Source organism: Nicotiana tomentosiformis, chromosome 8 (genome assembly GCF_000390325.3).
Source record: "Nicotiana tomentosiformis chromosome 8, ASM39032v3, whole genome shotgun sequence".
Taxonomy (NCBI): domain Eukaryota; kingdom Viridiplantae; phylum Streptophyta; class Magnoliopsida; order Solanales; family Solanaceae; genus Nicotiana; species Nicotiana tomentosiformis.
In genome coordinates, this window is record NC_090819.1 from 138,073,847 (window position 1) to 138,101,553 (window position 27,707).

The 27,707-nt window shown below is 35.8% G+C and overlaps 2 protein-coding genes, 1 long non-coding RNA gene and 1 other non-coding gene across 5 annotated transcripts; 2 read left to right on the top strand and 2 right to left on the bottom strand.

Annotated features, from left to right (window-relative positions):
• LOC104093881 (reticulon-like protein B4) lies at nucleotides 1-3,961 on the top strand. Its single transcript, XM_070182849.1, has 5 exons — nucleotides 1-388; nucleotides 2,749-2,929; nucleotides 3,080-3,221; nucleotides 3,360-3,429; nucleotides 3,519-3,961. The coding sequence occupies exons 1-5, from the start codon at nucleotides 145-147 to the stop codon at nucleotides 3,686-3,688; spliced, it is 807 nt and encodes a 268-aa protein (XP_070038950.1). The 5' UTR covers nucleotides 1-144; the 3' UTR covers nucleotides 3,689-3,961.
• Nucleotides 3,962-5,853: 1,892 nt separating this feature from the next.
• Nucleotides 5,854-20,975, bottom strand: LOC104093882 (uncharacterized). 2 transcript variants are annotated; one of them, XM_070182851.1, is made up of 17 exons: nucleotides 20,850-20,970; nucleotides 19,976-20,181; nucleotides 13,663-13,784; nucleotides 13,479-13,567; nucleotides 13,369-13,404; nucleotides 13,121-13,214; nucleotides 10,661-10,703; nucleotides 10,459-10,553; nucleotides 9,734-9,798; nucleotides 9,094-9,590; nucleotides 8,923-9,010; nucleotides 8,694-8,834; nucleotides 7,909-8,477; nucleotides 7,491-7,629; nucleotides 7,346-7,414; nucleotides 7,111-7,239; nucleotides 5,854-6,351 (listed from the first exon to the last, which is right to left on the bottom strand). In XM_070182851.1, exons 2-17 carry the CDS (start codon nucleotides 20,173-20,175, stop codon nucleotides 6,238-6,240), a joined length of 2,490 nt encoding a protein of 829 aa, XP_070038952.1. In that variant the 5' UTR covers nucleotides 20,176-20,181; nucleotides 20,850-20,970; the 3' UTR covers nucleotides 5,854-6,237. The 2 variants fall into 2 exon arrangements, with proteins under 2 accessions (XP_070038952.1, XP_070038951.1); XM_070182850.1 differs by having other exon boundaries at nucleotides 19,976-20,975.
• Nucleotides 14,402-17,539, bottom strand: LOC138896978 (uncharacterized). The gene is made up of 2 exons (XR_011410661.1): nucleotides 15,756-17,539; nucleotides 14,402-14,673 (listed from the first exon to the last, which is right to left on the bottom strand). It is a non-coding gene; the product is annotated as an uncharacterized lncRNA (long non-coding RNA).
• Nucleotides 20,976-23,597: 2,622 nt separating the features above from the next.
• On the top strand, nucleotides 23,598-23,681 carry TRNAL-CAA (transfer RNA leucine (anticodon CAA)). Its single transcript has one exon. It is a non-coding gene; the product is annotated as a tRNA-Leu (tRNA).
• The last annotated feature ends 4,026 nt before the right edge of the window (nucleotides 23,682-27,707 follow it).

Genomic DNA, 27,707 nt, shown 5'->3' on the forward strand with positions numbered 1-27,707 from the left:
GAAGGACTAAAAGCAAAATCACAGCAGTATAAAGCCAGCTACAGATTCAACTTCTCTCTCAGAATCTCTGCAATATTATCTCTCATATACAGTAAACACATAAATTCACCGAATTTCAAGGATTAGGGTTTTACTTTTCTGATAATGGCGGAACACGAGGAGCGTAAAGTGGAGAAATCGGAGGAGCATGAGGAGTCTGTAATAGAAAAAATTGCTGAAACACTTCATCTCAGTAATAATAACCATCACTCTTCTTCGTCTTCTTCTGATTCTGATGACGATAAGAAAACGGCGTCATCTCCTCCCGTAACGTCGTCGTTTAAGTCTAAGGTTCGTCGGCTTTTTGGTAGGGAACGTCCTGTTCACAAAGTCTTCGGCGGGGGTAAACGTGAGTCTGTTTTTGTTTTTTTCAGTTACTATAATTTTTTTCAGCTCTTTGTTGAAAAAAAAAGAAGGAAAAAAATCTACTTTTGTTGACTAATAACTGAGTGGAACTTTTATTCGATTAAGGCTTCATAATTGGATTGCTACTCTATTTGCGCTTTAGATATTCTTTTTTTGTGGGTTTTTATTGTATCTACTTGTTCGCTGCTTTTAGATCTGGATCTGTATATTAGTGTGATTATAACTTTAACGAGATTGTAAAAGTTTTTGGCTTTTTGTTTAGTTTAATGGGTTCAGATAGCTTGTGGCTATTGATTGATGACTTTGCTCAAAAGATTAGGCATGAGTGTTGCCTTTTTACCTTTGAGATGATTATAGTGTTTGCCCTTTTGCTTGGATTACAGTTTCGAACTATTAGCATAATTTATCTTTGTGTGTGTGTGTGTGTGTGTGTGTGTGTGTGTGTGGTGGGGGTAGGGGTAGGGGGTAGGGATTGTGCAAGTGTTGAGAAAGCCTTGCGATATTTCAGTCTAAGGGCAAGAAAAATTTTGAGGTATTCAGATCAACATTTTGGGGGAGGAAATATTTTTAATATTATTATTATTATGTTTATTTTGTATAATATTAGCCTGAAATGAGTTTATAACATTGTTGGTGAGACCCCAACTTTTTTGGGACTGAGACTTAGTTGTTGTTGTTGCATAAGTAGTTGTTATTATTATTGCATTCAGATAGCATTTATGAATCTAGTCCAAATGGAGCGGATTGGATATAGAGAAGTCATATATTGAGCGGACCTAGCTTAGAAGTTAAAGGTTCATTGGAACCAGTAGCTTTGGCGCAAAACCTATATATATATATATATTAGTGTGATTATAACTTTAACTAGATTGTAAAAGTTTTTGGCTTTTTGTTTAGTTTAATGGGTTCAGATAGCTTGTGGCTATTGATTGATGACTTTGCTCAAAAGATTAGGCATGAGTGTTGCCTTTTTACCTTTGAGATGATTATAGTGTTTGCCCTTTTGCTTTGATTACAGTTTCGAACTATTAGCATAATTTATCTTTTTTTTTGTGTGTGTGTGTGTGGTGGGGGTAGGGGTAGGGGGTAGGGATTGTGCAAGTGTTGAGAAAGCCTTGCGATATTTCAGTCTAAGGGCAAGAAAAATTTTGAGGTATTCAGATCAACATTTTGGGGGAGGAAATATTTTTAATATTATTATTATTATGTTTATTTTGTATAATATTAGCCGGAAATGAGTTTATAACATTGTTGGTGAGACCCCAACTTTTTTGGGACTGAGACTTAGTTGTTGTTGTTGCATAAGTAGTTGTTATTATTATTGCATTCAGATAGCATTTATGAATCTAGTCCAAATGGAGCGGATTGGATATAGAGAAGTCATATATTGAGCGGACCTAGCTTAGAAGTTAAAGGTTCATTAGAACCAGTAGCTTTGGCGCAAAACCTATATATATATATATTAGTGTGATTATAACTTTAACTAGATTGTAAAAGTTTTTGGCTTTTTGTTTAGTTTAATGGGTTCAGATAGCTTGTGGCTATTGATTGATGACTTTGCTCAAAAGATTAGGCATGAGTGTTGCCTTTTTACCTTTGAGATGATTATAGTGTTTGCCCTTTTGCTTTGATTACAGTTTCGAACTATTAGCATAATTTATCTTTTTTTTTGTGTGTGTGTGTGTGGTGGGGGTAGGGGTAGGGGGTAGGGATTGTGCAAGTGTTGAGAAAGCCTTGCGATATTTCAGTCTAAGGGCAAGCAAAATTTTGAGGTATTCAGATCAACATTTTGGGGGAGGAAATATTTTTAATATTATTATTATTATGTTTATTTTGTATAATATTAGCCTGAAATGAGTTTATAACATTGTTGGTGAGACCCCAACTTTTTTGGGACTGAGACTTAGTTGTTGTTGTTGCATAAGTAGTTGTTATTATTATTGCATTCAGATAGCATTTATGAATCTAGTCCAAATGGAGCGGATTGGATATAGAGAAGTCATATATTGAGCGGACCTAGCTTAGAAGTTAAAGGTTCATTGGAACCAGTAGCTTTGGCGTAAAACCTATATATATATATATGTTAAAAATTTCACAAACTAAGTACAAATAATGGACTCTGAACCTAGTAAATCACATTGGTTGTGGTAGAATTCCAAACTCGAACCTTTCTCAAAACAAAACCAAAAAAAGAAAGAAAAGAATTTCGAACTCTGAACCATAAAGTTCAAATCTTGAATCCACTTCTATAATTGTATAGCTGATCCGATTAGTATTTTTGAGGCATAGCTGATTGATGTGTTGAAATTCATAATTCACACGATGTATTGTTCGGTGGTGCAGCTGCTGATGTGTTCTTGTGGAGAAACAAGAAGATATCTGCAGGATTTCTTGGTGGAGCCACAGCTATCTGGGTTCTCTTTGAGGTAGTAGAATACCATTTCCTTACCCTGCTCTGTCATTGTTTGATAGTTGCTCTGGCTGGATTGTTTTTGTGGAGCAACGCTAGCGCCTTCATTCACAAGTAAGTTATCTTGCTGTTATACTTAAATGATATACAATTTTTAAGAGGAATGTATATTAGAGGATTGGTATAGCAGACTCTTACAAGTTTGGGATTGAGGCTTAGTTGGTTGATTTTTTGATCGATTGATGGTTTCTTTGTCCTACTTAGATCTGCACCACACATTCCGGAAGTTCACATCCCTGAGAAACCTGTATTGGAGTTTGCCACTGGTCTTAGGAATGAGATCAATCGTGCCTTTGCAGTTCTGAGGGAAATTGCAGCTGGAAGAGATCTAAAGATGTTCCTTATGGTGCGTGTCTTATTTTATATGCTAAGTTCTAAGATACTTTCATCTGAATGACTTGTTTGGTTACAAAACCTCATTTATAGTCATTACATTTAGGATTTTTGGGTGTGATATCCAATGTTAATCTTGTAAACTTACCAGGTCATTGGTGGCTTGTGGATCTTGTCAGTCTTGGGCAGTTGCTGTGATTTCTTGAGCCTATTCTACATAAGTAAATTCTTCACCCTTGATTAGTTGACCTTAACTTTTAGATGCAAGTTTTGGTTATTCGATATTGATTTGTGCAACTTCTTGAAACAGTTGTTGTGGTGCTCCACACGGTGCCTGTTCTATATGAGAAATACGAGGACCAGATCGACTCTTTTGCTGAGAAGGCCTTCCATGAGCTTAAGAAACAGTACGCTGTCTTTGATGCAAAGGTATTGAGTAAAATTCCTCGAGGGCCATTGAGAGATAAGAAGAAAGCTTAGGCTCACTATGTTAGGAGGAAGAGAAGGGGGCGTGTTGTGTTAACAGTAGTAGATGTATCTTGTGATTGTCCTCGTGAATTTTGATACAAGATGGTGGAAACCCTGTTAAATGATCCCAAGTGTCTTTTAGGTTTGAAGAGGAGGTGGTTGAATTGAGCTTTTTACAGCTATATCGTCTGATCATGGATTATGTTTGCACGGATTTGTGTTTAAGACCATGGAATTGATGTTGATGTATAATATGTCATGGGAATGCTCGTTAAATGTTGTTTATTTGGCTGTTTCTATTTTTATTTTGTTAATTATTCGTTTTAGTTATCTTCCTTCTTTTGTAGTCGGTAAAATCCATTGAGGCTGGGACAAATAAATTGAAAACGATTTCTGAAAGTTATACACCAGAATTCCGTTAACGTGAGGATATGTTTGTGGGATGTTCTTTAGGTGGTCGGAAGTTGGCCACTTGGGTCGACAGACGGAAATGATGGGGTGGCTTAACTGAGCTAAATCCATATGGCAGTATTATGAGGGACTGGATATCTTGAGCTGATAAGGACTCCCTGTTTGGGCTTTTGCCGACAATATTTGTTCTGTTTCTCTTGAAAATCAATCGAATAGACAGAGAAGTCCGGTAAGCCTATCGAGTCAAGCAAGTCCGACTAGTTTTACGCTTCTTCCATACTTCTAAAAGCGGGTGGTTTTAAATCCAGACTTCTAAAAGCGGGTGGTTTTAAGTCCAGAGCTCTATTTTGGTTTACCGCAAGAATTTATTAGTTTTGATGTCTAAACTCCGTCGTATTTCGAAGGTAACGTTCCGTTTCAGACTGTTTGTGTTAATACTTAACTTGGCTATATTGAGATTGGGTGTTTTGTTTGCATTTGTCATCGGGGGCACAATTACGTAATACATCTATTCCTCCTAGTGTTGAAAAGCTCTTAAGGTTTTTGGATGAGTTTAAACAGATTCAACAGAAAATGTCCAAATATGCTCTTATACTATACGAAATTGAGCATATTTGTTATTCGTTAATACTTTAGCTCAAGAATGCTTTTACCGTCACATAGTTGGTCCATATATATCATTAGAGTCACACGGTTGGTCATATATACCATTTTCGAAACGGAATTCACTCAAACTAATTAGTTCTCGTTAATTGTATTAAAGTATATTACAAATATTGTTTACTTTTTATTAGTACTTTATTTTTTTTTACCTTTCTCTTTTCTTTCTTATTTTTTCTTCTTCTCCATTTTCGTTACCAATTTTACTTGACAAAACTCATTAATTCCTGCCTTCACCCAATTAGCACCACCGAAAAAAATTCTCTGACAATTTTCATCTCCTTTTCAGAAGAACCAGAGCCTTCTTGTTGGGAAGCTTTTGGCGGTGTAGGTTTGATTTTTAGGAATAAAATCACGTGAAATTGGTGACGGAAATGGAGATTCTGGTCTTGCTGAATGTGATGGAAAATATGAAAATAGGGAAAGAATCTGGTGGGGGTTGTGATAGTAAAATTAGTAGGAATTCATAAGTTTTGTCAAGAGAAATTGGTGACGAAAATGGAAAAGATATCAGCAAGGGAGAAAGAAAAAGGAAAAAAAAAAAGAAGAAAGAAAAGAGAAAGGTAAAGAAAAAAAAAGTACTAAAAAAAAGAAAATAGTGTTTGTAATACACTTTAATACAATTAACGTAAGAACTAATTAATTTGGGTGGATTCCGTTTTAAAAAGGGCATATATGAGCCAACTGTGTAACTCTAAGGGCATATATGGATCAACTATGTGACGCTAAGGGCATTCTTGAGCTAAAGTATTAAAGAAGGACAAATGTGCTCAATTTAGTATAGTACAATGACATATTTAGACCTTTTCCGCACATTCAAATTGATGCCTCGACCTGGTCGTTTGTCAGCGCCGGAAATGTTTCAGTAATTAAGTGAAAAACGGATATAGTCGCCGTCTGCGAATTTTACTTTGACAAGGTAGTTAATGTGGTATATAGAAGGCTTGATCTGATTCTTGTATTGGAGAAAACATAAAGCGGAAAAAAATGTCATGAGCTTTTAGAGATTACTCAGTTTACAACTGATGAATGTGGCAATGTGGATTTTACGTCTTCTATCAGCAAATAATTGCAGAAAATACATGGCACATAAAGGAAGCTATCTATTCCTTCAATCCACACATCAAATCCATTACTGGTATCATTACATTGTAAATAAAAGGTACGAGCGGTTGGCTTCCTTACAAATAAGGGAAAGAAAAAGACTACTCAAGTCTCTTCCTCCTACTTTTCCTTTGGAGTTAAAAAGGAAACAACCAATACAGTACCTTTTGACGTGTACAGGTTAATATTACATACAGAAGCAACAAAACAACAATTTCAAACCTACAACAACAATTAAATCTAAAGCAAGCAGGGTCAGCTAGACTAATTAAGTTGCTATCATCACCTCTTAACATCAACTTTCTTGTGTTAGCATTTCGAGTTCTGAAGAAACCGAACTGCTTGGCAGGTCGAGAAGGGTGCAGGAAGAGGAAATTATATCTATCCTACAGGAAGTAAGATAACTGCTCCTTTTTCCTTGATCCTCCTTCCCCATATAACTCATTCCATTGCTTTAGCTCACTCATTATAGACCCTCCAGCCGCAAAGCTAGCTGCAACCTGTTACACAGAAACAAAAAAAGACGCAATGAAATCAAGTTGTGCTAATAATAAGTTGTCCCCGGAAGCTGCAGTCATAAATATGGTATGAAACTGATTGAGTAAACGGACACACAAGGTTAAAGGGCAAAGTCGGACCTTATTAAGAAGAGCACTCCTTGAAATCTTGTTTGAACTATTATACAATTTCCATTCTCACATGGAAATCTGGAAGCTTTTACTGTAGTGACTAGTCTCTCATGCATATTTCCTTCTTTTTTAAAAACTGTGTTTCTTTAGGTTATCATTGGTGGAACTGCTTACTAATATACTCATCTTTGACGTAATAACCATCAATAGGAATTCATTTTTGCAGATGCCTATTGAGAACCATTTGTAACTAATCTAATAAATGTATACTTCAGAAAAAGCTTCTACACCTGCTGAAATTGACCTTATCCTAACAATCCGTTTGGCTCAAAAATCAGATCCTTGAACTCAAGATCCAATTTTAACTCTCCCTCCCCACGAGCTCTCCATTGTAGTCGTTTGTGGTTTAGAAATTGGCAATTTTTCACTTTATAACACCTGGAGTTCAATAAGTATCTTAATTGATAATTACTCGTCATTGGCAAGTTGGTGCTATAGTTTCACCGATTTGGTTTCTCAGGTTACGTACTTCAAGTTCTCCAATCTTTATGTAGTCAGAGTTGTATCCTTCTTGCTCTGTCATTCATCTATTCATAAGCTTAAGCTGAATTTTGAGAATTTTCCTTTTACCTGATTTTTGGCTTCTTTGAAGTCTTCCATATTCAAAGGCCGGATAGTGATCACCTTATCCTCCGTATCTTCACCTGCAGGTGGAGCAACTCCAGCACTCTTAGCTTCCTCAGCTCTCCGCTTCTTCTCCTGCAGAAGTTGAAGTTCATTAATAGGAGAGATTAGAACAGTAAATGCAGGAAAAAGCAAGAAGCAGTTAGAAATATAAACTGGTCAAGGAAGACAAGGCACGTACTAGGTCTTTGAGTCTTTCTTGCTGTATCAACTCTCTCACTGGCCGGTATGCAGCAGTAGTGCACAGATTCTGTCCCAAGCATTGCCACATATTTCTTAGTTGGTGAGGTTTAAGGAATATGAAAATCAGAAACAAGATATACAACCTTGAGATCACTTCCAGAGTAGCCTTCAGTCATTGTTGCCAGCTCCTTGAAGTCCAATCCATCATCAACTTTCTCTTTGGCCAATAGAGTCTTCAAGATCATTTCCCTGTTCTCTACTGATGGTAAACCAACCATAATCCTGTATTTAATAGGGAGGAATCATTACACAATTCGACATCTAAAACAGAAAAAGAATGTAGTGTTAAGTACTTAAACACTAAAAACTCTCCCAATGTCAATAACAATATAGGAGATATCCAATTCATATACTCCTAAAATATATTACCAAAATATGATTTCGGTTCTTAACAAAGCTCAACTTTTTATATAAGCTCCTGGAAGCTGGATTTGCCAGACTGATATTCATCATACTTCAAGTTTAGAAGAAAAAGTACATCAGTGGCAGATCAGATGTTACCTTCTCTCAAAACGCCGAATAATTGCTTCATCAAGGTCAAATGGCCTATTGGTAGCAGCAAGAACAAGAATTCTTTCACCTGCTTTTGTCAGTAACCCATCCCAATGGGTCATGAACTCATTCTTTATTTTCCGCATAGCTTCATGCTCCCCAGCACGAGATCTCTGTCCAAGCATGCTGTCAACCTCATCCACAAATATAATAGTGGGAGAGACCTTAGCTGCAAGAGTGAATAAGGCACGGACATTTTTCTCATCTTCTCCAAACCATTTTGAAGTAATTGTAGACATAGAGACATTGATGAAACTTGCTCCAGCTTCACTGGCAATGGCCTTAGCCAACATAGTCTTCCCTGTGCCGGGGGGCCCAAATAGAAGTATTCCTCTGCATGGCTTCAAAAGTCCACCTTTGAATAGGTCCGGCCTCCTCAGTGGCAACATCACCAATTCCTGAAGAGATTCTTTGAGTTCATCCAAGGCACCAATATCAGCAAATGTCACACCAATTTCACTTGCTGGTATGACTTCAGGCCTTATGCGTTTCTCGAATTCATTGTCTGGAGGAACTTCCTGGTATAATCAAAAAATCTTCAGGCTCCCATATTACAGTAAGTTAAAAAAGTAGGAAAGTACGCAACATTTTCTCCCACATTAACAAATATCAGATGCTTCTTGTGATTAACACCTATAAATAGGTATACCTTGTATTCATCAAATCATTAGTTATTAAAATGTATTGCTTCTCTTATTTTCTGGCAGAGTGGAATAATCAGAATGCCAACTCACAGGAGGTTTAGGCGTTGAGGTTGAAATGTTGCCATCCTTCACCGGTGGAGCAGGAGCTTCTGCTTCACCTTTGCTTTCTGGTAGGATACCTGCAGCTTTGGCTTCTGGTTTTGTAATACTGGTTTCTCGGCCCTGAGCATCCTACAACGAGTGAAAATAACTCAAACTCTTAAACCTACTATTTCAAAATTCCGTCAAACTTTTGAAACAGAAACCAAATTTATCCTACCTTCGACGTTTCAGCTTGTGCTTCGAGCTTTAAGGTATCCTTCCCAGAAGATTTTCCTTCCTGAAATATGCCCAATCCATGGGACAAGCTGTTGTTTTTCAAAGTCAGGAATTCAGCAAGATTTTACACTTATCATTATAAAAAGGGAGAAAACAGGAGCGTAAGAAGGACCTTGAAGATGAAATAACAAGCTTCCCATTTCTGTATTCAGGGTCCTTTGTGTTCATCAGATGGTACGAGATTGCTGATACCACAATTTCTTCTATATAGTTACTTAGGACTATTGTGTCTGACATACAAATTGAACCTAGATCTTCACATTCAATATCATTAGCAGAAAGTACTTCCATTATGTGATTTCTGTTGTCCTGAAACTGGATCATCTTCATATCCTCTTCTAGCTGAGACTTCCAACTAACAAGATGAGTTTCATCTTCTGGGGGTTTAATTTCAAGGTTATAGGGAAATATTGAGGAAAGCCTTTCATCTATTTCCCTATAATCATTTCCAGGGTCCACAATTCTTGAACCAAGGAGTAGAATAGCTCCAGACAATTTCTTCAGCATTTTCTGGAACAACACATATATCTTTTCTGATCTACAAAGGACCTTCTCGACATCCCTTAGATACAGAACTATGGGACTGCTTTTTGATACTTTGACAAGAACCTGTAAGTGGAGTCAGCAATCTTATAGTCCGATACATATAATAGGGAAAAATCAGGCAATGGCTATAAAGGACCATCTATACTTGATTATTCAAAAACGACTATAAACAAAAATTGTGGGACGTATAGAACTTAAATGAATACCTTGTATAAGGTCTGTATAAGAAGCTTCTCATCAAAAGACCAGATACTGTTGCGCGCAAGTGGAGCTGTGAAAGAATAAAGTAGTTGAAGCTTAAGTGGATCTATAAATTCTATCTCAAAAAAGAATCCTACAAACTCTTCCATGAAAGACCACATTTTTGTCCATTCAGGAGGAGCATAAATCCAGTCTAGGCAGACCCTCAAAGGAAAATAATGAATCACATTCAATCACTAATCGGCAAGTCAAGTCCCAGCTAACAAGCCGGCTAGCATCTCTGCCTACTTCAAGGTAAGAATAAGCACTTCATAGTTCTCTAAAGAATTTCATGTGTAAATTAAGAGAAAAATACAGAATTGTTTCATTGGCTTATACTTGCCTTTAAGAACTATAATTAGCCACACACAAGGTCTCAGCACCTAACAAAACTCTACCCCTGAGATCTCGCCATTTAAACAAAAAAGTAGAAGAATTTAAGCCAGCTTGGAGAAGAGATAGTTGGGGAATCAATTACAGTCAAACTGCTTTTTAAGCAAAGTACACCTCCTCACCCCAGAAAAAGGGAAAAAGAGAAGCAAAAAGGACACCCTAGTAGACATATGATGAAACATTAGCTATGTATAACACTATAACATAATGCTTAGGCCACAATTCAAAGGATCAAGGCAATTAAACTAGTTCAGTAAGCTTCAAGAAGAGCAATCTCATGACTGATGCAAGTCAAAACCTGGGTTTCCTGATGTGCCATATGAAGTTAAATTATCCAAATTGGCCGAGGCAGATGCATTCCTACGCAAATTTGTAGCTTTTAACAACCCATCTCTGCAAACATATCAGGAAAGAACAATCAGAACATGATCGAGAAAAAAAAAAAGGGAAGAAAATATAAGTGAGACTAATATATTCAAAGGATAAAAGAGATGTTATACTTTGATCCAATATCTACTCCACTGCTTTGTCTACGCAATGTGCCTGCAGCAATGGATTTGCATGCATTTGTAACAAAAACAAGAAAATGAAGAATAAAGTATGTAGCATCAAATTGCAAAATCTAAGCAGGTAAACCAAAACAATCCACACCAACATACTAAAAGCATCAAGTTGCAAAATCTCAACCCACTTGCACATGCAGTACTAGGCCTGACAAGTGGGCCGGTCCAGGCCCGGGACCGCGGGCCAGAACCGTTTGATCCGATTTTAGCGGGCCTGGTCCAGTCCTATGATTGGGCCCGTCAGGCCCGGGACCGTTTGGCCCACCAGGGCCCGGGACCGGACATGTCCCCTTAGCGGGCCCAACAGCTATTTTATTTTATTTTTTTTAAAAAAAAAACGTTGGACTGTGAAAAATAGCCGTTGGCTATTTATGAAATAGCCATTTAACCCCTCAACTTTGTTTTAATCCCAAACTTTTTATAATTACACTTTTTCCCTATTTTCAACTATAAGTACCCCATCATATATAGTATATCTTAAGATGTATATATAGTATATAAATCGAATATAGCTTATATATAGTAAGATGTATATATATTATAGTATACATAAAGCTTATATTTATACTATACTATATATACATCTCATAAGATATATAAACTATATTCGATATACTATATATACATCTTAAGATATACTATATATACTATATTACATATACATCTTAAGATATACTATATATACATAGTATACTAGATATATAAGCTTATATTTATACTATACTATAATATATATACATCTTACTATATATAAGCTATATTCGATATACTATATATACATCTTAAGATATACTATATATACTATACTATATATACATCTTAAGATATACTATATATACATAGTATACTAGATATATATAGTAGATATACATGTATATATAGTATATCGTAAGATGTATATATAGTATATAAATCGAATATAGCTTATATATCGTAAGATGTATATATTATAGTATAGTATAGTATAGTATACATATAAGCTTATATTTATACTATACTATAGTCTATACTATATATACATCTCATAAGATATATAAACTATATTCGATATACTATATATATATCTTAAGATATACTATATATACTATACTATATATACATCTTAAGATATACTATATATACATAGTATACTAGATATACTAGATATATATAGTAGATATACATGTATATATAGTATATAAATCGAATATAGCTTATATATAGTAAGATGTATATATATTATAGTATAGTTTAGTATACATATAAGCTTATATATATATATATATGTATATCGAATATATCGAATATAACTTATATATCTTAAGCTGTATATATAGTATATAAGATGTATATATAGTACAGTGTGTGTGTATATATATATATATATCTTAAGATGTATACTATAGAATATAACTTATATACTATGTATATATAGTATACTGTGTGTATATATATATATATATCTTAAGATGTATATATAGTATATAAATCGAATATAGCTTATATATCTTAAGATGTATATATAGTATAGTATATCGAATATACTATGTATATATAGTTTAGTGTGTGTGTCTATATATATATAACTATATATATATATATCTTAAAATGTATATATACACTATAATATACTATATATACTATAATATATATACATAGTTTATAAGTCATATTCGATAGTATACATCTTAAGATATACTATATATACATCTTACTATATATATATATATATATATATATATATATATATATAGTATATCTTAAGATGTATATTTTAAGATGTATACTATGTATATATAATATAGTATATATATATTTTAAGATGTATATATAGTATATAAATCGAATATAGCTTATATATCTTTATTACTATTTTTTTCTCTAACTTCTATAAAAAAAAATTAAAAAGAGAAAGTTTCTGTTGGGCCCATTTAGGCCCTTTTGGGCCCGGGACCGGCCCACTAAAACCGGGCCCGTTAGTTCGTGGTCCCGGTCCCGAGCCGGTTCCAGCAATAAGCCCGCGAAGCCCAAGACCATTTAGGACCGGGCCCGTAAAGCCCACTTAGGACCGGGCCCGACCCACCCCTATGCAGTACAAAGAATCATTCAATGCTTCATATTTTGCTTCAAATACTCTATGCTGTTCTACAATTTGCATAAATTTACTTACACGTGTTTAAAATAAGAAGAAGCTTTACTGGGTGAAGCTAAAAAGTGCTCAAAATTCGTTATCAAAACTTATAATCTACTTTATTTTGTATCAACATTGCACAGACTCAGCTTCTTAGGAGACGTAGTTGTTTTGTGGAAAAAAAACGAGAACTTATAATCTAGTTTATTTTGTTTCTTCATTTGCACAGAACTCCCAGCTTCCTAGGAACTTGGTATCTTTCCCTGCAGGGGTGATCTAGTTCATACCTTTGTTTTCCTCCTTAGGCTGAAGCATGGAAAAGGATCCAAACATTCCAGACATTCTCCCCAATGTTGTCTCCGATATAGACCTTTTAAAAGACTGCAATAATCAAAGTTATCAACATTCAATACAGATTTTATTTTATGCATCAACATCTTAGTATAAGAAAAAATCAATTTCTGCAGACAGATGGACATGTTCTAGAGGAAAGTTAGCCATAGGAGAAGTGAGAAGATGTAGAGTTTTGACTTACATATTCTTTGCATGCTCCTCCATATTTGCTTTGCATCTGTAGAAGACTCGTCATCAGAATACTTAGCAGATGGAGAAAAAAAGGTGAATCCAAGCTCTTTATTCACATACCTTCAGTGAAAAATCAGTTACATCCAGCAGCAATAACTTGGCATTAAAGTAATGAGCCAATGCCTTGGCAAGCATTTGTTGATAAAGTTCTGGAAAATGTGAAGCATCATGACTAAATAGAAAATGAATGGGTAACAAACGTAAAACTCAAGCCAGATCCAGCATTTGGTATGCAAAAACTAACCAGCAGGCCCTGACAGCAAAATTGTTCGACTAGCAGGGGAGAGGTTGCGAGTATGCTTAGCAAAGTCAGCATTTGTCAAATGAACAAAAGATGCACTTGTCAGCAACACCCTTGTTTGCTCGCTGCCATATGATAGATTTTTAAAAATCAGTACGTTGCAGCGCTCTTACTAAGTCAAGTCACTCAGAAAATGCCAAAGTGGCAGATATTGTTGGTCGAACCAAGCAAAGCGTCTCCAGTTAGGGGGATGAAAGAAAAGAGTTCTTTGCAATGCCAAAGTTCGACAATGAAGCATAAAGTCCACCCTCTGAGTGCAAATGGAAACCACTCAAAAAAGGAAAAAAGAGCCTTAACCACACAGCTGATTGTAAAAAGCACTTAACTCGTCCACAACAAACAAGGTCTTGATTGCAAGTACAAATGCTTTTCATTCTATTAAGCAGCAAGTAGAAACACTTCTATTTCCCAATTTAAAATTAGCACAAATTTTCATTTGGGGTGGGGGTGGGGTGGGGTGGGTGGGAGTTCACATCTTCCTGCAACAAGCAGCTATTGTACATGAAAAGGATGCATGACATATGAGACACTATACAGTTCAGCTTATTTCTCAATGTCTAAAACACAGGTCATTAATCTAACTAAACAATGGACCTCTTTCACAAACAAATCCAGGTCCAACATTCAAATCATTAAGAGTGCAATACCAAGAAACAATCTTCAAATTTCCTTTCTTTGATCATTGTGAGAAAGCACGGGAGAAAATATATTATTGATATTGGATGAACAATACAATACAAGAGGTCCTTATTTATAGCTATACTATACAAGGACATACTACTCTTCTACCAATGTGGGACAATACTACACTATATACATGCTGTAAACTAACACTCCCCCTCAAGCAGGTGCATACAAATCATATGTACCGAGCTTGTTACATATATAACCAATACGAGGACCAGTGAGAGACTTGGTGAAAATATCTGCAAGTTGATCATTCGATCTCACAAACTTTGTAGCAATCTCTCCTGAAAGTATCTTTTCTCTGACGAAGTGACAATCAATCTCAATATGTTTAGTTCTCTCATGGAACACCGGATTTGATGCAATATGAAGGGTAGCTTGATTATCACACACAAGTTTCATCCGACTGATTTCACCAAATTTCAACTCCTTGAGCTATTGTTTGGTCCAGACTAGCTCACATGTTGCCATAGCCATTGCTCGATATTCTGCTTCTGCACTAGACCGAGCAACTACATTCTGTTTCTTGCTCTTCCAGGACACCAAATTTCCTCCTACTAAAACACAATATCCAGACGTAGAACGTCTATCAGAAGGTGATCCTGCCCAATCAGCATCTGAGTATCCAATGATCTGCTCATGACCTCGATCCTCAAAGAGTAACCCTTTGCCTGGAGCCGATTTTATATATCGAATAATGCGGACAACTGCATCCCAATGACTATCACAGGGAGAATTCATAAACTGACTTACAACACTCACAGGATAAGAAATGTCGGGTCTAGTCACTGTGAGATAATTTAATTTTCCAACCAGCCGCCTATAGCTTGCAGGATCGCTAAGCGGCTCCCCCTGTCCTGGCATAAGTTTAGAATTCGGATCCATCGGAGTGTCAACAGGTATGCAACCTATCATCCTTGTCTCCTCAAGAATGTCTAAAACATATTTTCTTTGAGAAATAACAATACCTGAGCTAGACTGGGCAACCTCAATACCTAGAAAGTACTTCAATCTGCCTAGATCCTTAGTTTGGAAGTGCTGGAAGAGATGCTGCTTAAGATTGGTAATACCATCCTGATCATTGTCAGTAATAACAATATCATCAATATATACTACAAGATAAATACAGAGACTTGAAGCAGAGTGCCGATAAAACACAGAGTGATCAGCTTCACTACGAATCATGCCAAACTCCTGGATAACCGTGTTGAACTTACCAAACCAGGCTCGAGGAGACTGCTTTAGACCATAAAGTGACCGACGCAAGCGACATACAAGGCCACGAGACTCCCCCTGAGCAACAAAACCAGGTGGTTGCTCCATATAAACCTCATCCTCAAGATCACCACGGAGAAAGGCATTTTTAATGTCCAGCTGATAGAGGGGCCAATGACGAACCGCAACCATGGATAGAAAAAGGCGGACTGAAGCCAATTTAGCCACGGGAGAGAAGGTATCACTGTAATCGAGCCCAAATATCTGAGTATATCCTTTGGCAACAAGACGGGCCTTAAGTCGATCAATCTGTCAATCGGGACCAACTTTGACTGCATAAACCCAACGACAACCAACAGTAGATTTACCTGAGGAAAGAGGAACAAGCTCCCAAGTACCACTTGTATGTAAAGCAGACATTTCGTCACTCATAGCTTGTCGCCATCCTGGATGAGACAACGCTTCACCTGTAGACTTAGGGATGAAAACCGAGGACAAAGAAGATATAAAAGCATAAAGGGGAGATGACAGACGATGATAGCTCAAACCGACATAATGAGGATTAGGGTTAAGTGTGGTCCGTATACCTTTCCGAAGTGCAATCGGTGTACTAGGAGCAGGGTCCGCAACAGGAGCAGGGTCAGGACGAGAACCAGTTGGGCCTGATGGAAGACGCAAACGACGATGATAAGTCAAGAGTGGTGTTCATGTGGCTGGGGAACTAGGGAGAACAACACTAGACTCCTCAACGGTTGATATGGATGAAACCTCTGTGGTCGAAGGTGGAGGAGGAGCTATAGTAAGCTCCTCAAAGGTCGGTATAGGTAAGTCCTCAGATATATCATGGTGGTCAGCAGAGGTAAAGAAAGGTTTAGACTAAAAAAATGTGACTTCAGCTGACATAAGGTACCTACGAAGATCTGGAGAATAACAACGATATCCCTTCTGAACACGAGAATAACCAAGGAAGACACACTTGAAAGCACGGGGAGCTAACTTATCTTTCCCAGGGGCTAAGTTATGAACAAAACACGTGCTCCCAAGGGTGACTGGGGAAACAATACTGAATGCGGAATCTAATTCTTGATGGGAGATGAAGGCATCCGATTAATCAAATAACAAGCTGTGAGAACTGCATCGCCCCAAAAACGCAACGGAACACGAGATTCAATTAGAAGTGTGCGAGCAGTCTCAATAAGGTGCCTATTCTTTCTCTCAGCAATCCCATTTTGTTGAGGGGTATAAGGACAAGATGTCTGATGAATAATTCCCTGAGAAGTCATAAACTGCTGAAATTGAGAAGATAAATATTCTAAGGCATTATCACTGCGAAAAATGCGAATAGAAACACCAAATTGGTTTTTGATTTCAGCACAGAAACTCTGGAATATAGAAAATAACTCAGAACGATCTTTCATTAAGAAAAGCCAAGTACATCTTGAATAATCATCAATGAAACTGACAAAATAACGAAATCCCAAGGATGAACTGACTCTACTAGGACCCCATATATCAGAATGAACTAAGGAGAAGATAGACTCTGCATGACTCTCAACACTACGCGAAAAGGAGGCTCGGGTATGTTTACCAAGTTGACACGACTCACAATCTAATGTAGACAAACTAGATAAACTGGGCACCATCTTCTGAAGTTTGGATAAACTCGGATGTCCTAAACGTCTGTGGATTAGATCTGGAGGATCTGTAACTAGACATGTTGTGGAAGGACTAAGTGAGTTAAGGTAGTAAAGGCCTTCTGATTCACGTCCTGTACCAATTGTTTGTCCCGTACTGCGGTCCTGCATAATAAAAAAATCGTCAATAAAATATATACCACAATGGAAGGCACGAGTCAAACGACTAACAGATGCAAGAGTAAAAGGACAGCTAGGGACATAAAGAACGGAATCTAGGGTGATAGAAGACAAGGGATTAGCTTGTCCAACTCCTTTTGCCTTAGTTTGACATCCATTGGCTAAAGTAACAGTGGGAAGAGACTGTGAATATACAATATTTGACAAAAGTGATATATTACCAGAGATGTGATCAGAAGCGCCGGAGTCCATGACCCATGGGCCAAGAGTGCTAGACTGGGAAACACAAGCAAAAGAATTACCAGTAACAGAAGTATCAGTCTAAGCAACTGAGGCTACTTATGGAGATGTCTGCTTACTTGCTCGATACTGAAGGAGCTCATTATATTCTTCTTTAGATAAAGAAAATCCTTGGTTACCTAGAGTCTCGGTCTGAGCAATGTAAGCATTTTTGGGTGGTCGACCATGTAAGGAATAGCACATTTCACGAGTGTGTCCAAGTTTGTGACAATAAGAACACTTGGGTCTAGATCTTCCAAAACGACCTCCTCCACGTCTATGCTCCATAGTTTGAGATGCCCGAACATCCATTGTCTGGGATGCAAGAACAGAGGAATCAAGTATCTGTGATGAGATCACTGGTGGACTTGGTGCTGCAGCAAGGCGGAGTAATCGAGAGAATAATTCATCAACTGTCGGGACAGACGGACTAGCCAAAATCTGGTCGCGTACTGAATCAAGATCATTAGGAAGTCCAACGAGGGTAAGAACGAGAAACATCTTTTGTCGCTGCTCTTGTTGTTTTTCCACACTAGCAGAAACTGTCATCAACTTCTCAAATTCCTCCATGACTGCCTGTACTTGACCCAAGTAAGTAGACATATTCAATTCCTGCTTCTTTAAGTTTGTCATTTGTGATATCACATCATAGAAGCGAGATATGTCATTAGTGTATAAGGTGCGTGCCTTTGCCCAAACCAAATAACATGTCTGGAATGGACGAAACAAGGGCATCAACTTGGAATCAATAGATCGCCACAAGATGCTACATAACTGAGCATTGATTTTTGCCCAAAGTGCTATTGTCTTTTCATCTCCATCGCTAGACTGTTTGTTTAGATGATCTTGAACACCTTGACCTCTACACCATAATTCGACAGATGAAGCCCAAGCTAAGTAGTTTGAACCTCCCATTAAAGGTTCCGAGGTAATAATAGCATTAGAGCTTCCAGAACTCATGTTTCTAGACCCAAAAGCATCAAATCCCAAAGACATTGTTGCAAATTATTACCAAATAGGAAAAAGAATCAACTGTAATCCACTGAAACAATGTACGGAAACACAGAAGCAGAATACTGAACTGTAGCTGTCGGAATACTACTGTAGCTGTCGGAATAGTACTGTAGCTGTCGGAATAGTACTGTAGCTGCCGGAAAAAACTCAAAGTTGTCGGAATGAAATGAAAACAGTAGGGGTAGGATCGGAATTACTAGGCGACCCAACTATTCTGAAGGAAGATTTTCAAAAAATGGCCGGAAGTGGTTGTACGCGCCGGCGCGTGAGCTCACGCGCGTAAGCTTCTGGTGGCGCGTGAGGAGGTTGCTGCCGGAGTTTTTCACTGGGGTTTGGTCGCCGGACAGTGACGACTCTTGTGGTAGTGTTAGATTTTGCACAACACTGACAAAAATGAAGCAGATAGAAAACAGACTTAAAAAAGTACTGATTTCTCTTTCCCGGAATCGCTGAAATTTATGCACAGCGATAAGTCTCTCACAATTGCTTTGATACCATGTGAGAAAGCACGAGAGAAAATATATTATTGATATTGTATGAACAATACAATACAAGATGTCCTTATTTATAGCTATACTATACAAGGACATACTACTATTCTACCAATGTGGGACAATACTACACTATATACATGCTGTAAACTAACAATCATGACGGTAACATACTGAAAAGAAAGCCAGCATGCAGTGTAAAATTCCAAGGTGAACATTCATTATGAATTCTGATAGCCTGAAGGTACTAACAAGTAGGGCTACTACTTCCGAATCCAAGAACTGTGTTAGTCTCAAAGGCCACTAAAAGTGCCACATATACTATTTTTGCTAAACCTTCCAACAAATCCGCACTTTGCACTCACTCAAAACACACGAACAATGTCTTCAACAATACATTTCCAGAAGAAAAAAGATTAATGTTATATAAACTAATCGTGTAAAATTTTTACACTATCAGTGAGTTTTAATCTGTGATATCAAGTTAGTTACAATTTTAACGGATTACCAATTAATACTTATCAAGTTTACCAAATTACCAATTAATGTTAATTAAAAAATTTATATATACGGTGACAATGTAAAGATTTTTTTACACTATCAATGAATTTTAAACAGGTTAGTTAAACTCGAAAGAAATTCCTACTTACTGTTTTTCAGATATAACATTAAAGAGTTTAACAGATATAAATGAAGCAAAGAAGGTAAAGAAAGAAAAGGTTTCACGCAGTGTTTGTTTTTCCTTGTTGTGATTACCTTAGGTAGTATGGAAACTCATCGAAGGTGACTTTACTATCTTTGCCATTAGCAATGAGGTTGAGCATCTCTTGCTCCATTATCAGAGGTGTAATAACATTGGAGGCGGATCCACCAGTCCATCTGCTAACCGTCTGCCCTGAAGCCAATCCAATCCCCACTCCAACTCCTATCCCCACTCCCAAAGCTGACAACAACATATTCTTCTGTTCCATCGCTTATATATACTCAAAATAAATTTTTTCTCCAGAAAGTGCAAAACAGAGTACACGTCAGCACCGCCAACAAAGCAATGAGTAGCTTTTTTCCCTCTCGAAATGAAGAAAAAATCACGAGTTTTCTATATTGGATGAAAAGAGGATATTTATTATACTCAGATTTGGACCCGTAAGTGCTTAAAATCGCTGAAATCGACACAAACTTTACCGTAAGCCTTGGTAAATTTACAAAACAACTCGTTTCTCAAAATGAAGAGCAAATCACGACTTTTCAATGGATTAAACTCAGATTTGGAGCCGAGAGTGCTTAAAATCGTGGAAATCGACACAACCTTTACCGTAAGGTTTGGTAAAACAAACAGAAATTCAAATATTTTTTAACAAAAGTTGGAATATTCCAACACTTTTCTCAGTATGAATATAGATCAGTTTTCTTCTCAAAGATTACTCGTAACAGAACGCGGTACGATCAACTTTTCTCGCACTCCGTTTTTTGCTACGTGCGTGCAGATTCCTCACACTGAATATAACGTGTTTGCGCTGATAAACGAAAAACTGCTGTATTTCTCCTATACACTGCGTATAACGTATTAACTACTATATAATATGGTGAACAATACGGATGGATATCGAAACAGTGAAGATTTGTAGATTACCGGTGGCGGAGTAGCGGTGGTTCACGGCGGAGAATAAACGGGGAAAGAAATGAGAAAGGAGATAAAGGTGGTTAGAGAGACTGAAGTCTGTATTTTCAGTTCCCGCTTTTTCAGGCTTCGGGTCCTGACGTGTGAGTATTTGTAGATAAATATAAGGCAGGAATTATCTACGATTGAGACCGTTGTAACACAAAGCCAAACAGCGCAATTTGCTACTGTTTTTATATTCTCTTAAAACATTTCTATTAATTCATTAAGGATTAAGGATATAATATAATATGACCAAAAGAATGTACTACATTATTTATAATCAAATTTACAAAAATAATTTGATCTAAATCAAACGACATGTGCTAATTAACTTCGTATTTTACATCTACCTCTTAAGTGATTTTTAGGTTTTTGTTAACTTGTCCATCTTTCACATAAGAGAAAATATGTATTTTCTTTCCAAACACTGTAAATTGTATTTTTTATAGTTTTTTTTTATTACAAACGCTTAAGCAATTATACTCTTCCCTGAGAATTGAATCAAGGATCCGAAAGCATAGAGAAAATAACGGTTATAAACTAATAATTGCCTTCTACATGTCAACATGTAGCCCTGCATCAACAAATAAACAGACCTTAAAATTGTCTTAAGGCTCAACATATTTTTAGGAAATTATTTTTTTGCTACATATGTTTATACCAAGTACTGAATAACTCTATCTTAATAAAAGTTTGACCTTGTGTGACTCGATGGGTGCATTGGGTCGCAGGTGATTATGGTAGGGATGCGAAACAGAAAATCTTCTAGTAGTATTATTATTCTGGACTTTGTGATAAAATGGTCAGAACGCTGTACTTGGTACTATGCAACAAAATTAAATTCAACCGTGGCTGTGCCTGATGTTGCCGAAATGGTTAGCCAATCAAATTTCAGTTAGGACAAGATTAGCAGGTGTAATTTTACAAAAAGAGCCTTGGATTTGTACGAAATGGCGTGATTGCCCCTTATCTTTTGTATATATCGTAGCAAGTGGATTGACAAATATCTTACCGGAAAAAAAGAAGATAAGACACATCTTTATTTTTGGCAAGTATACGTTGAATTTGGGACAACTTTGTGGAATCAGGTGGTTTTACTTTGTCTATATGTTGATACTACTCCATCTCAATTTATACGACACTATTTGTTTAGGCATAAAATTAAAAAATAAAAATAAAGAATTTAAACTTATGATATAAAGCAAATTATATATATTTATGTACCTATAAATTTTCTAATTAAAAATAATATTAAAAAAATCAATTTAATTATTTTTAAATACAAACAACAACAATGACAACCTACTATAATCTCACTAGTAGGGTCTGGAGAGGATAGTGTGTACGCAGACTTTACCCATACTCTGAGTTATAGAGACTGTTTCCGATAGACTCTCGGCTCCCTCCCACCAATAACTCCTCACCTTGCTCTTGGGTGACTCGAAGAGTCACAATCTCTTGATTGGAAGTGGAAGATGCTCACCACTAGAGCAACTCACTCTTGTCTAATTATTTCTAAATAATAAATAATATATTCTTTTAAAAAAAAATATGTCATGTGACTTGAAACGACGTGTCATTTTAATTTTCCGAATGAGAAAGGAGGGTGGGATGGTTTTTTTTTAATTATAAGAAAAGGATCTTTCATCTTTCGAGAAAGATTGATTCTCTGATGAGAATTGGATAAACTTACATGCAAAACATGGAGAAATAAATTTAAAGGAAAAGAAACAGAAGAAATAAATTAATATATTTTGGCTGATAATAAGCCATCAATTAGTAAGTATTTCCTCCGTTCACTTTTAATTGTTCACTATTAATTTTTCTCTCGAAAAAAAAAAATTATAATTTTATCCATAATAATAATATCTCAAAAAATCTTAAAAAATTATTTGTGAAGTTAGTAGTTAATGATAAGAGTAAAACATAAAATAAAAAAAAGATCGTCTTTCTCTTTATTTACTAAAATGGACAAGTAAAAATAAAAATATATTTTTAATATAGTGGATAAGTAAAAGTGAACGAAGGGATCGAAGTACTTAATTTAGAAGGTAGAATTCAAGCTACTTGCATACATGTAACAAAGCATGAGTATATCAAGCGAAATATTGTAAGTTGCTGACAACAAACTTGTTCAAAGTTCAAACCACAAAGCAAACGACATATATTAGCTGAATAGAATATAATAAGTTATAAAGTTTTCACTTTCTTTGGGTTCTTTTACAAATTTATTGTAATGAGTCTAGATATTAATCCACAAAATTAAAGAAGACCATTTTTTAATAAGTTCAAATATTTTATAAATGTAAATCGTCCATTGCCTAGTTGTTTGCATCAAAGTTAAATACAACCGTAATAACAACAATAAATTCAGTACAATTCTACAAGTAGGGTCTTAGGATGATAGTGTGTACGTACACCTTATCAGAGTTAAATATAAAATGAATAATAAGAAGGAACCTCGGATCGAATTCTGAAATTTTAAGTTAATGGGAGCAAAAATACTAGTATCATATATACCACTCTTAGCACAATAGGGAAACTTACAACAAGAAGAAGCCAGTAATTTTTCAGAAGTGAGGTTTGGGGCAATAGGGAAACTTGCGTTTTATAAATTTTATTTCAACTCAAAAATTCCATGCAATAGATTTTTTTGTGAATTTATAAAACATGAATATGCAAAGGTATAATAACTGTATGTGCATACCTTAACAACAAGTCAGGATGGCCGAGTGGTCTAAGGCGCCAGACTCAAGTTCTGGTCTTCGAGAGAGGGCGTGGGTTCAAATCCCACTTCTGACAACCTTTTTTAACAATTTTCTGATGCTCATTTTATTTTTCACTCTACAAAATTTTAAAAATTACACAATAATATATTTTAGCTACTAAATATAGATTATAATATCGTATAAGTTCCTGAAATAATGTATGCTAATTCTATTTAGTTAACTCGATAAAAGAAGAAATTACGCCATATTTAATTGACCAAATTCCATATTTATAACTTTTCCATATGTGCTAAATAAACCGCTAGAGAGAAGCACAAGGTATTGATGTATATTCTATGTTATTCACAATAATATTTCAACTCTTATATAAGCTTTACGCTTCTCTAAGAAAATAATTTAAAAAGGCAAGCTCAAATATTGCAAGCCAATGAGAGAAATTATTGAGGTTGAGGACAATTCAAGCTTATCAATCTGATGGTTATGAAAGAGTCCTAAGTGAAGTAGGGTTCGATTAAAAGCTTGATTAATATTCATTTTTCTTCTTGTAAGGTTTTACTTTAGCATGAAGATGGAGAATAGTGGCAGAAAGTCGAGACCTAGAGAATTCAATTTCTTGTGATTTTGGATTTGCCTCCAACTTACCGCAGTTGTGCGATTATCTATTTTCTTAGATTATTTAGTAGAATATACTTGTGGTAAAGAAATTAATTTATAGAAAATTATAACAATAATCTCTTCATCTACTCTAAAATTAGGTACTCGAACTTGATGTATTACGTTAAGTGTCTTATCATAAGAATTTTTAAAACACGATGTTTAATTAACGAGTATGGCTATGCTGAAAATTTGGAGAAATTATACCTAATAATATCTATTAGAATGAGTTTATATTTTTCACACATAATATTATATGATTGAAGAGTAAAAGGGCCGTGTGACTTTAAATTGACATTTTGAGCTATTAATTTTTTTTACTTTGGTTCATCCCTCTTTTTTGTTTGGGGGTAAATGCATTGAGAAATAAGCATAAAGTACAAAATTTCTCTAATAATATGATTGTGTGTTTTTCTTCAAAATCGTTATGTATATAACAAACTATTTGATTCTACCATAACCATTTTTTTTTATAAATAATATTTTTATGTAATAAATTCTTTATTTTTTCTTCTTTGTGGTCATGATTAATATATTAGTTTTTTTTGTCTAAATATATTCATATTTATTATTATCAGTGTTGGTGACTTACCTCAGAAAAGCTTTCGTTGCCTTCAACTTACTCATAATCTAGTGTGGCAATATAAATAAATGCCATATCTATTTTTCGTTTCTTAGTTTTTATTTATGTCCTATTTGACAACTCTTGAAACCAAGTCAATTAAAAATTATGTTTATTTTTTTTATTGATATTTCTAGGTTTTCTCTGTTTGCTTTCCAATAAATGATTATGTGATGACCCAAAATATCATCTTTAAATTTAATATTCATTTTTATGTTCTTAAACCTTAAATATCACCATTCAACATTACTCGACTTGCGTGTGTAGTCCTTGTAATATTTTGAGAAGTTTTATGTGAAAAATTGATAAAAATGTGAAATAGTGCTTCAAAACTCATTTGAGTTGATTTCGGTCAACCTTTGAGCAAACGGACCCGAATAAGTATTCTAACAGTTCTGGTAGGTCAGTGTCGTAATTTGAGATTTAGGCGTATGCCCGAAATTTAATTTGGAGGTCCTTAACTTGAGTTATCGCCATTTTGTTGAAAATTGGAAGTTTAAGAACTTATAGATTCCAAAGTTTGACCGTGGATTTGACTTTATTGATATCGGGGTCAGAACCCAATTCTAGAAATTTGAATAGCTCTGTTATGTCATTTATCACTTGTGCGCCAAATTTGAAGTCATTCTGGATTCGTTTAATATGTTTCGACACGAGTTGTGTAAATTAAAATGTTTGAAACTCAAAAGTTCAAATCGCGGTGTGAATTATAATTTCGACGTTGTTTGATGTGATTTGAGACCCCGAGTAAGTCCACGTTATGTTACGGTACTGGTTGATATAATTGGACGAGGTCCCGAGTGGGTCGGGTGAGTTTCAGACGTGTTTCAGATCATTTTTGTAAACATTAGCAGTTATGGTTCTCGTGCTTCGCACCTGCGAAGCTTGGAGCATAGGTTCGGCTCTGCTTCTGCGTGAAATGTGTCACTTCTGCGACCCGGGTATTGGCATGTTGCTTCGCTTCTGCAGAGATCTTTTGCGCAGATGCGCAATCGCTTCAGCGATGGGCCAGCCACTTCTGCGGTCACTGGGACGCATCTGTGAAGTCGCAGGTGCGACATTTCTTGCGCAGGTGCGGTCACTGGGATGGTCGCTTGGCTTCACAAATACGAGCTCGCAAGTGCGAAATTTAAGTCCGCATATGCGAAAGTGCTGGAAAGAGTACATAAAAATCGCGAGTTAGCCATTTTTACTCATTGTTTTGAGTTTTAAGTCTCGGATTTGGGCGATTTCAAAGGGGGATTTCACGATTTCGAACTGGGTAAGTATTCTTTATCATATATCCATTATATTTCATAAATCCATGTCTATATTCATCATTTATTTCGGATTTAGATGGAAGAAAATTGAAATTTTTATAAAACTTTTCAAAAACGAAATTAAGGATGTGAAGGTCCATTTGACATCGGAGTTTGATAATTTTTGTATGGTTGGACTCGTCTCGGAACGAGTGTTCGGATTTCTTAAGTTTTTTCGAGATTCGAGACGTGGGCCCCACTGTGGACTTTTAGATGAATTTTAGATTTTTAATTCCAAAAATTAGCAATTTCATATGGAATTAATTTTTACGATTCATGTTAAGTATATTGAATTGTTTGTGACTAGATTTGAAGCTTTCAGACACTAATTCGCGTGAATTTCATGTGTAACGATGTATAGGCAAGGTGACGAGTGTCTATACGTCGTCAAATTGATTATTTACATATTTATCTGAAGTTGATAAATTATTTTAAATCATGAGTTAATTATTATATAAATTATTTCTCTCATATTCTTTGTCCAGTATTATGTCTTGAATTTATGCTATAATTGCTACATGCTTATTTGACTTATGTGACCTAATTGCTACTTGACATTTAGTATATTAGAAATTAAATCGCCTATTTTCTCCCTAATTTTCATAATTAATTGCTACTTGTCATTACTTATTTCCTAAATAATTTATAAAAATTGTGTGCTTTGTTGCCTAATAATTTCTTACTGAATGTGGTATTTATTGGAGTAATTTTATTACATTTAAGAGTTGTTAAATTATATTGTTGGAGCAGGTTGCACGCCCGCAACGAAAATGAAACTGAATATATTGGGGGATCGGGTTGCACGCCGCAACGGATTATATTTTAAGTTTATATTGTTGGAGCGGGTTGCACGCCGCAATGAAAATTTATTGAAGAATTATATTGTTGGAATAATGAGAAAAGAAATAATTGATTGTGACTGCTGAAATGATTTCGATTATTGAAATGATTTACCTGTCTTACCTCTATTCCTATTATTATTATTATAATTATTATTATTATTACGTATATGTTAATGTAAGCGACCTCCATAGCCTCGTCACTACTTCGTCGAGGTTAGACTCTGCACTTATAGAGTACATTAGGTTGGTTGTACTCATACTACACTATGCACTTCTTGTGCAGATTTCGGGGTTGGTCCCAGCGGCGTACCGTAGATTTTCTCGGATTCAGCTATCAGTGGTGACTTGAGGTATAACTGCACGACGTTCGCAACTCTAAGGTCCCCTTCTATTTTATTTTAGTTGTGTGTTTTCTTTCAGACATCTTTATTTTTATTCAGACCCTTGTTTGTATTATTCTAGAAGCTCGTGCACTTGTGACTCCAATTCTCGGATGGATTTGGACATCGTATGTCACGACTCAATCTCACCTAAAGGTCGTGATGGCGCCGGACACCGCTGTCAGGCAAGCCAAGAATACACACTTCACTTAATTACACAATTAGTATTTTCTTTAATGAAACAACAAGGATATAACTCATAGAGTAAATAATAAATATTTTTTAGCAACTAAATTTCTAAAC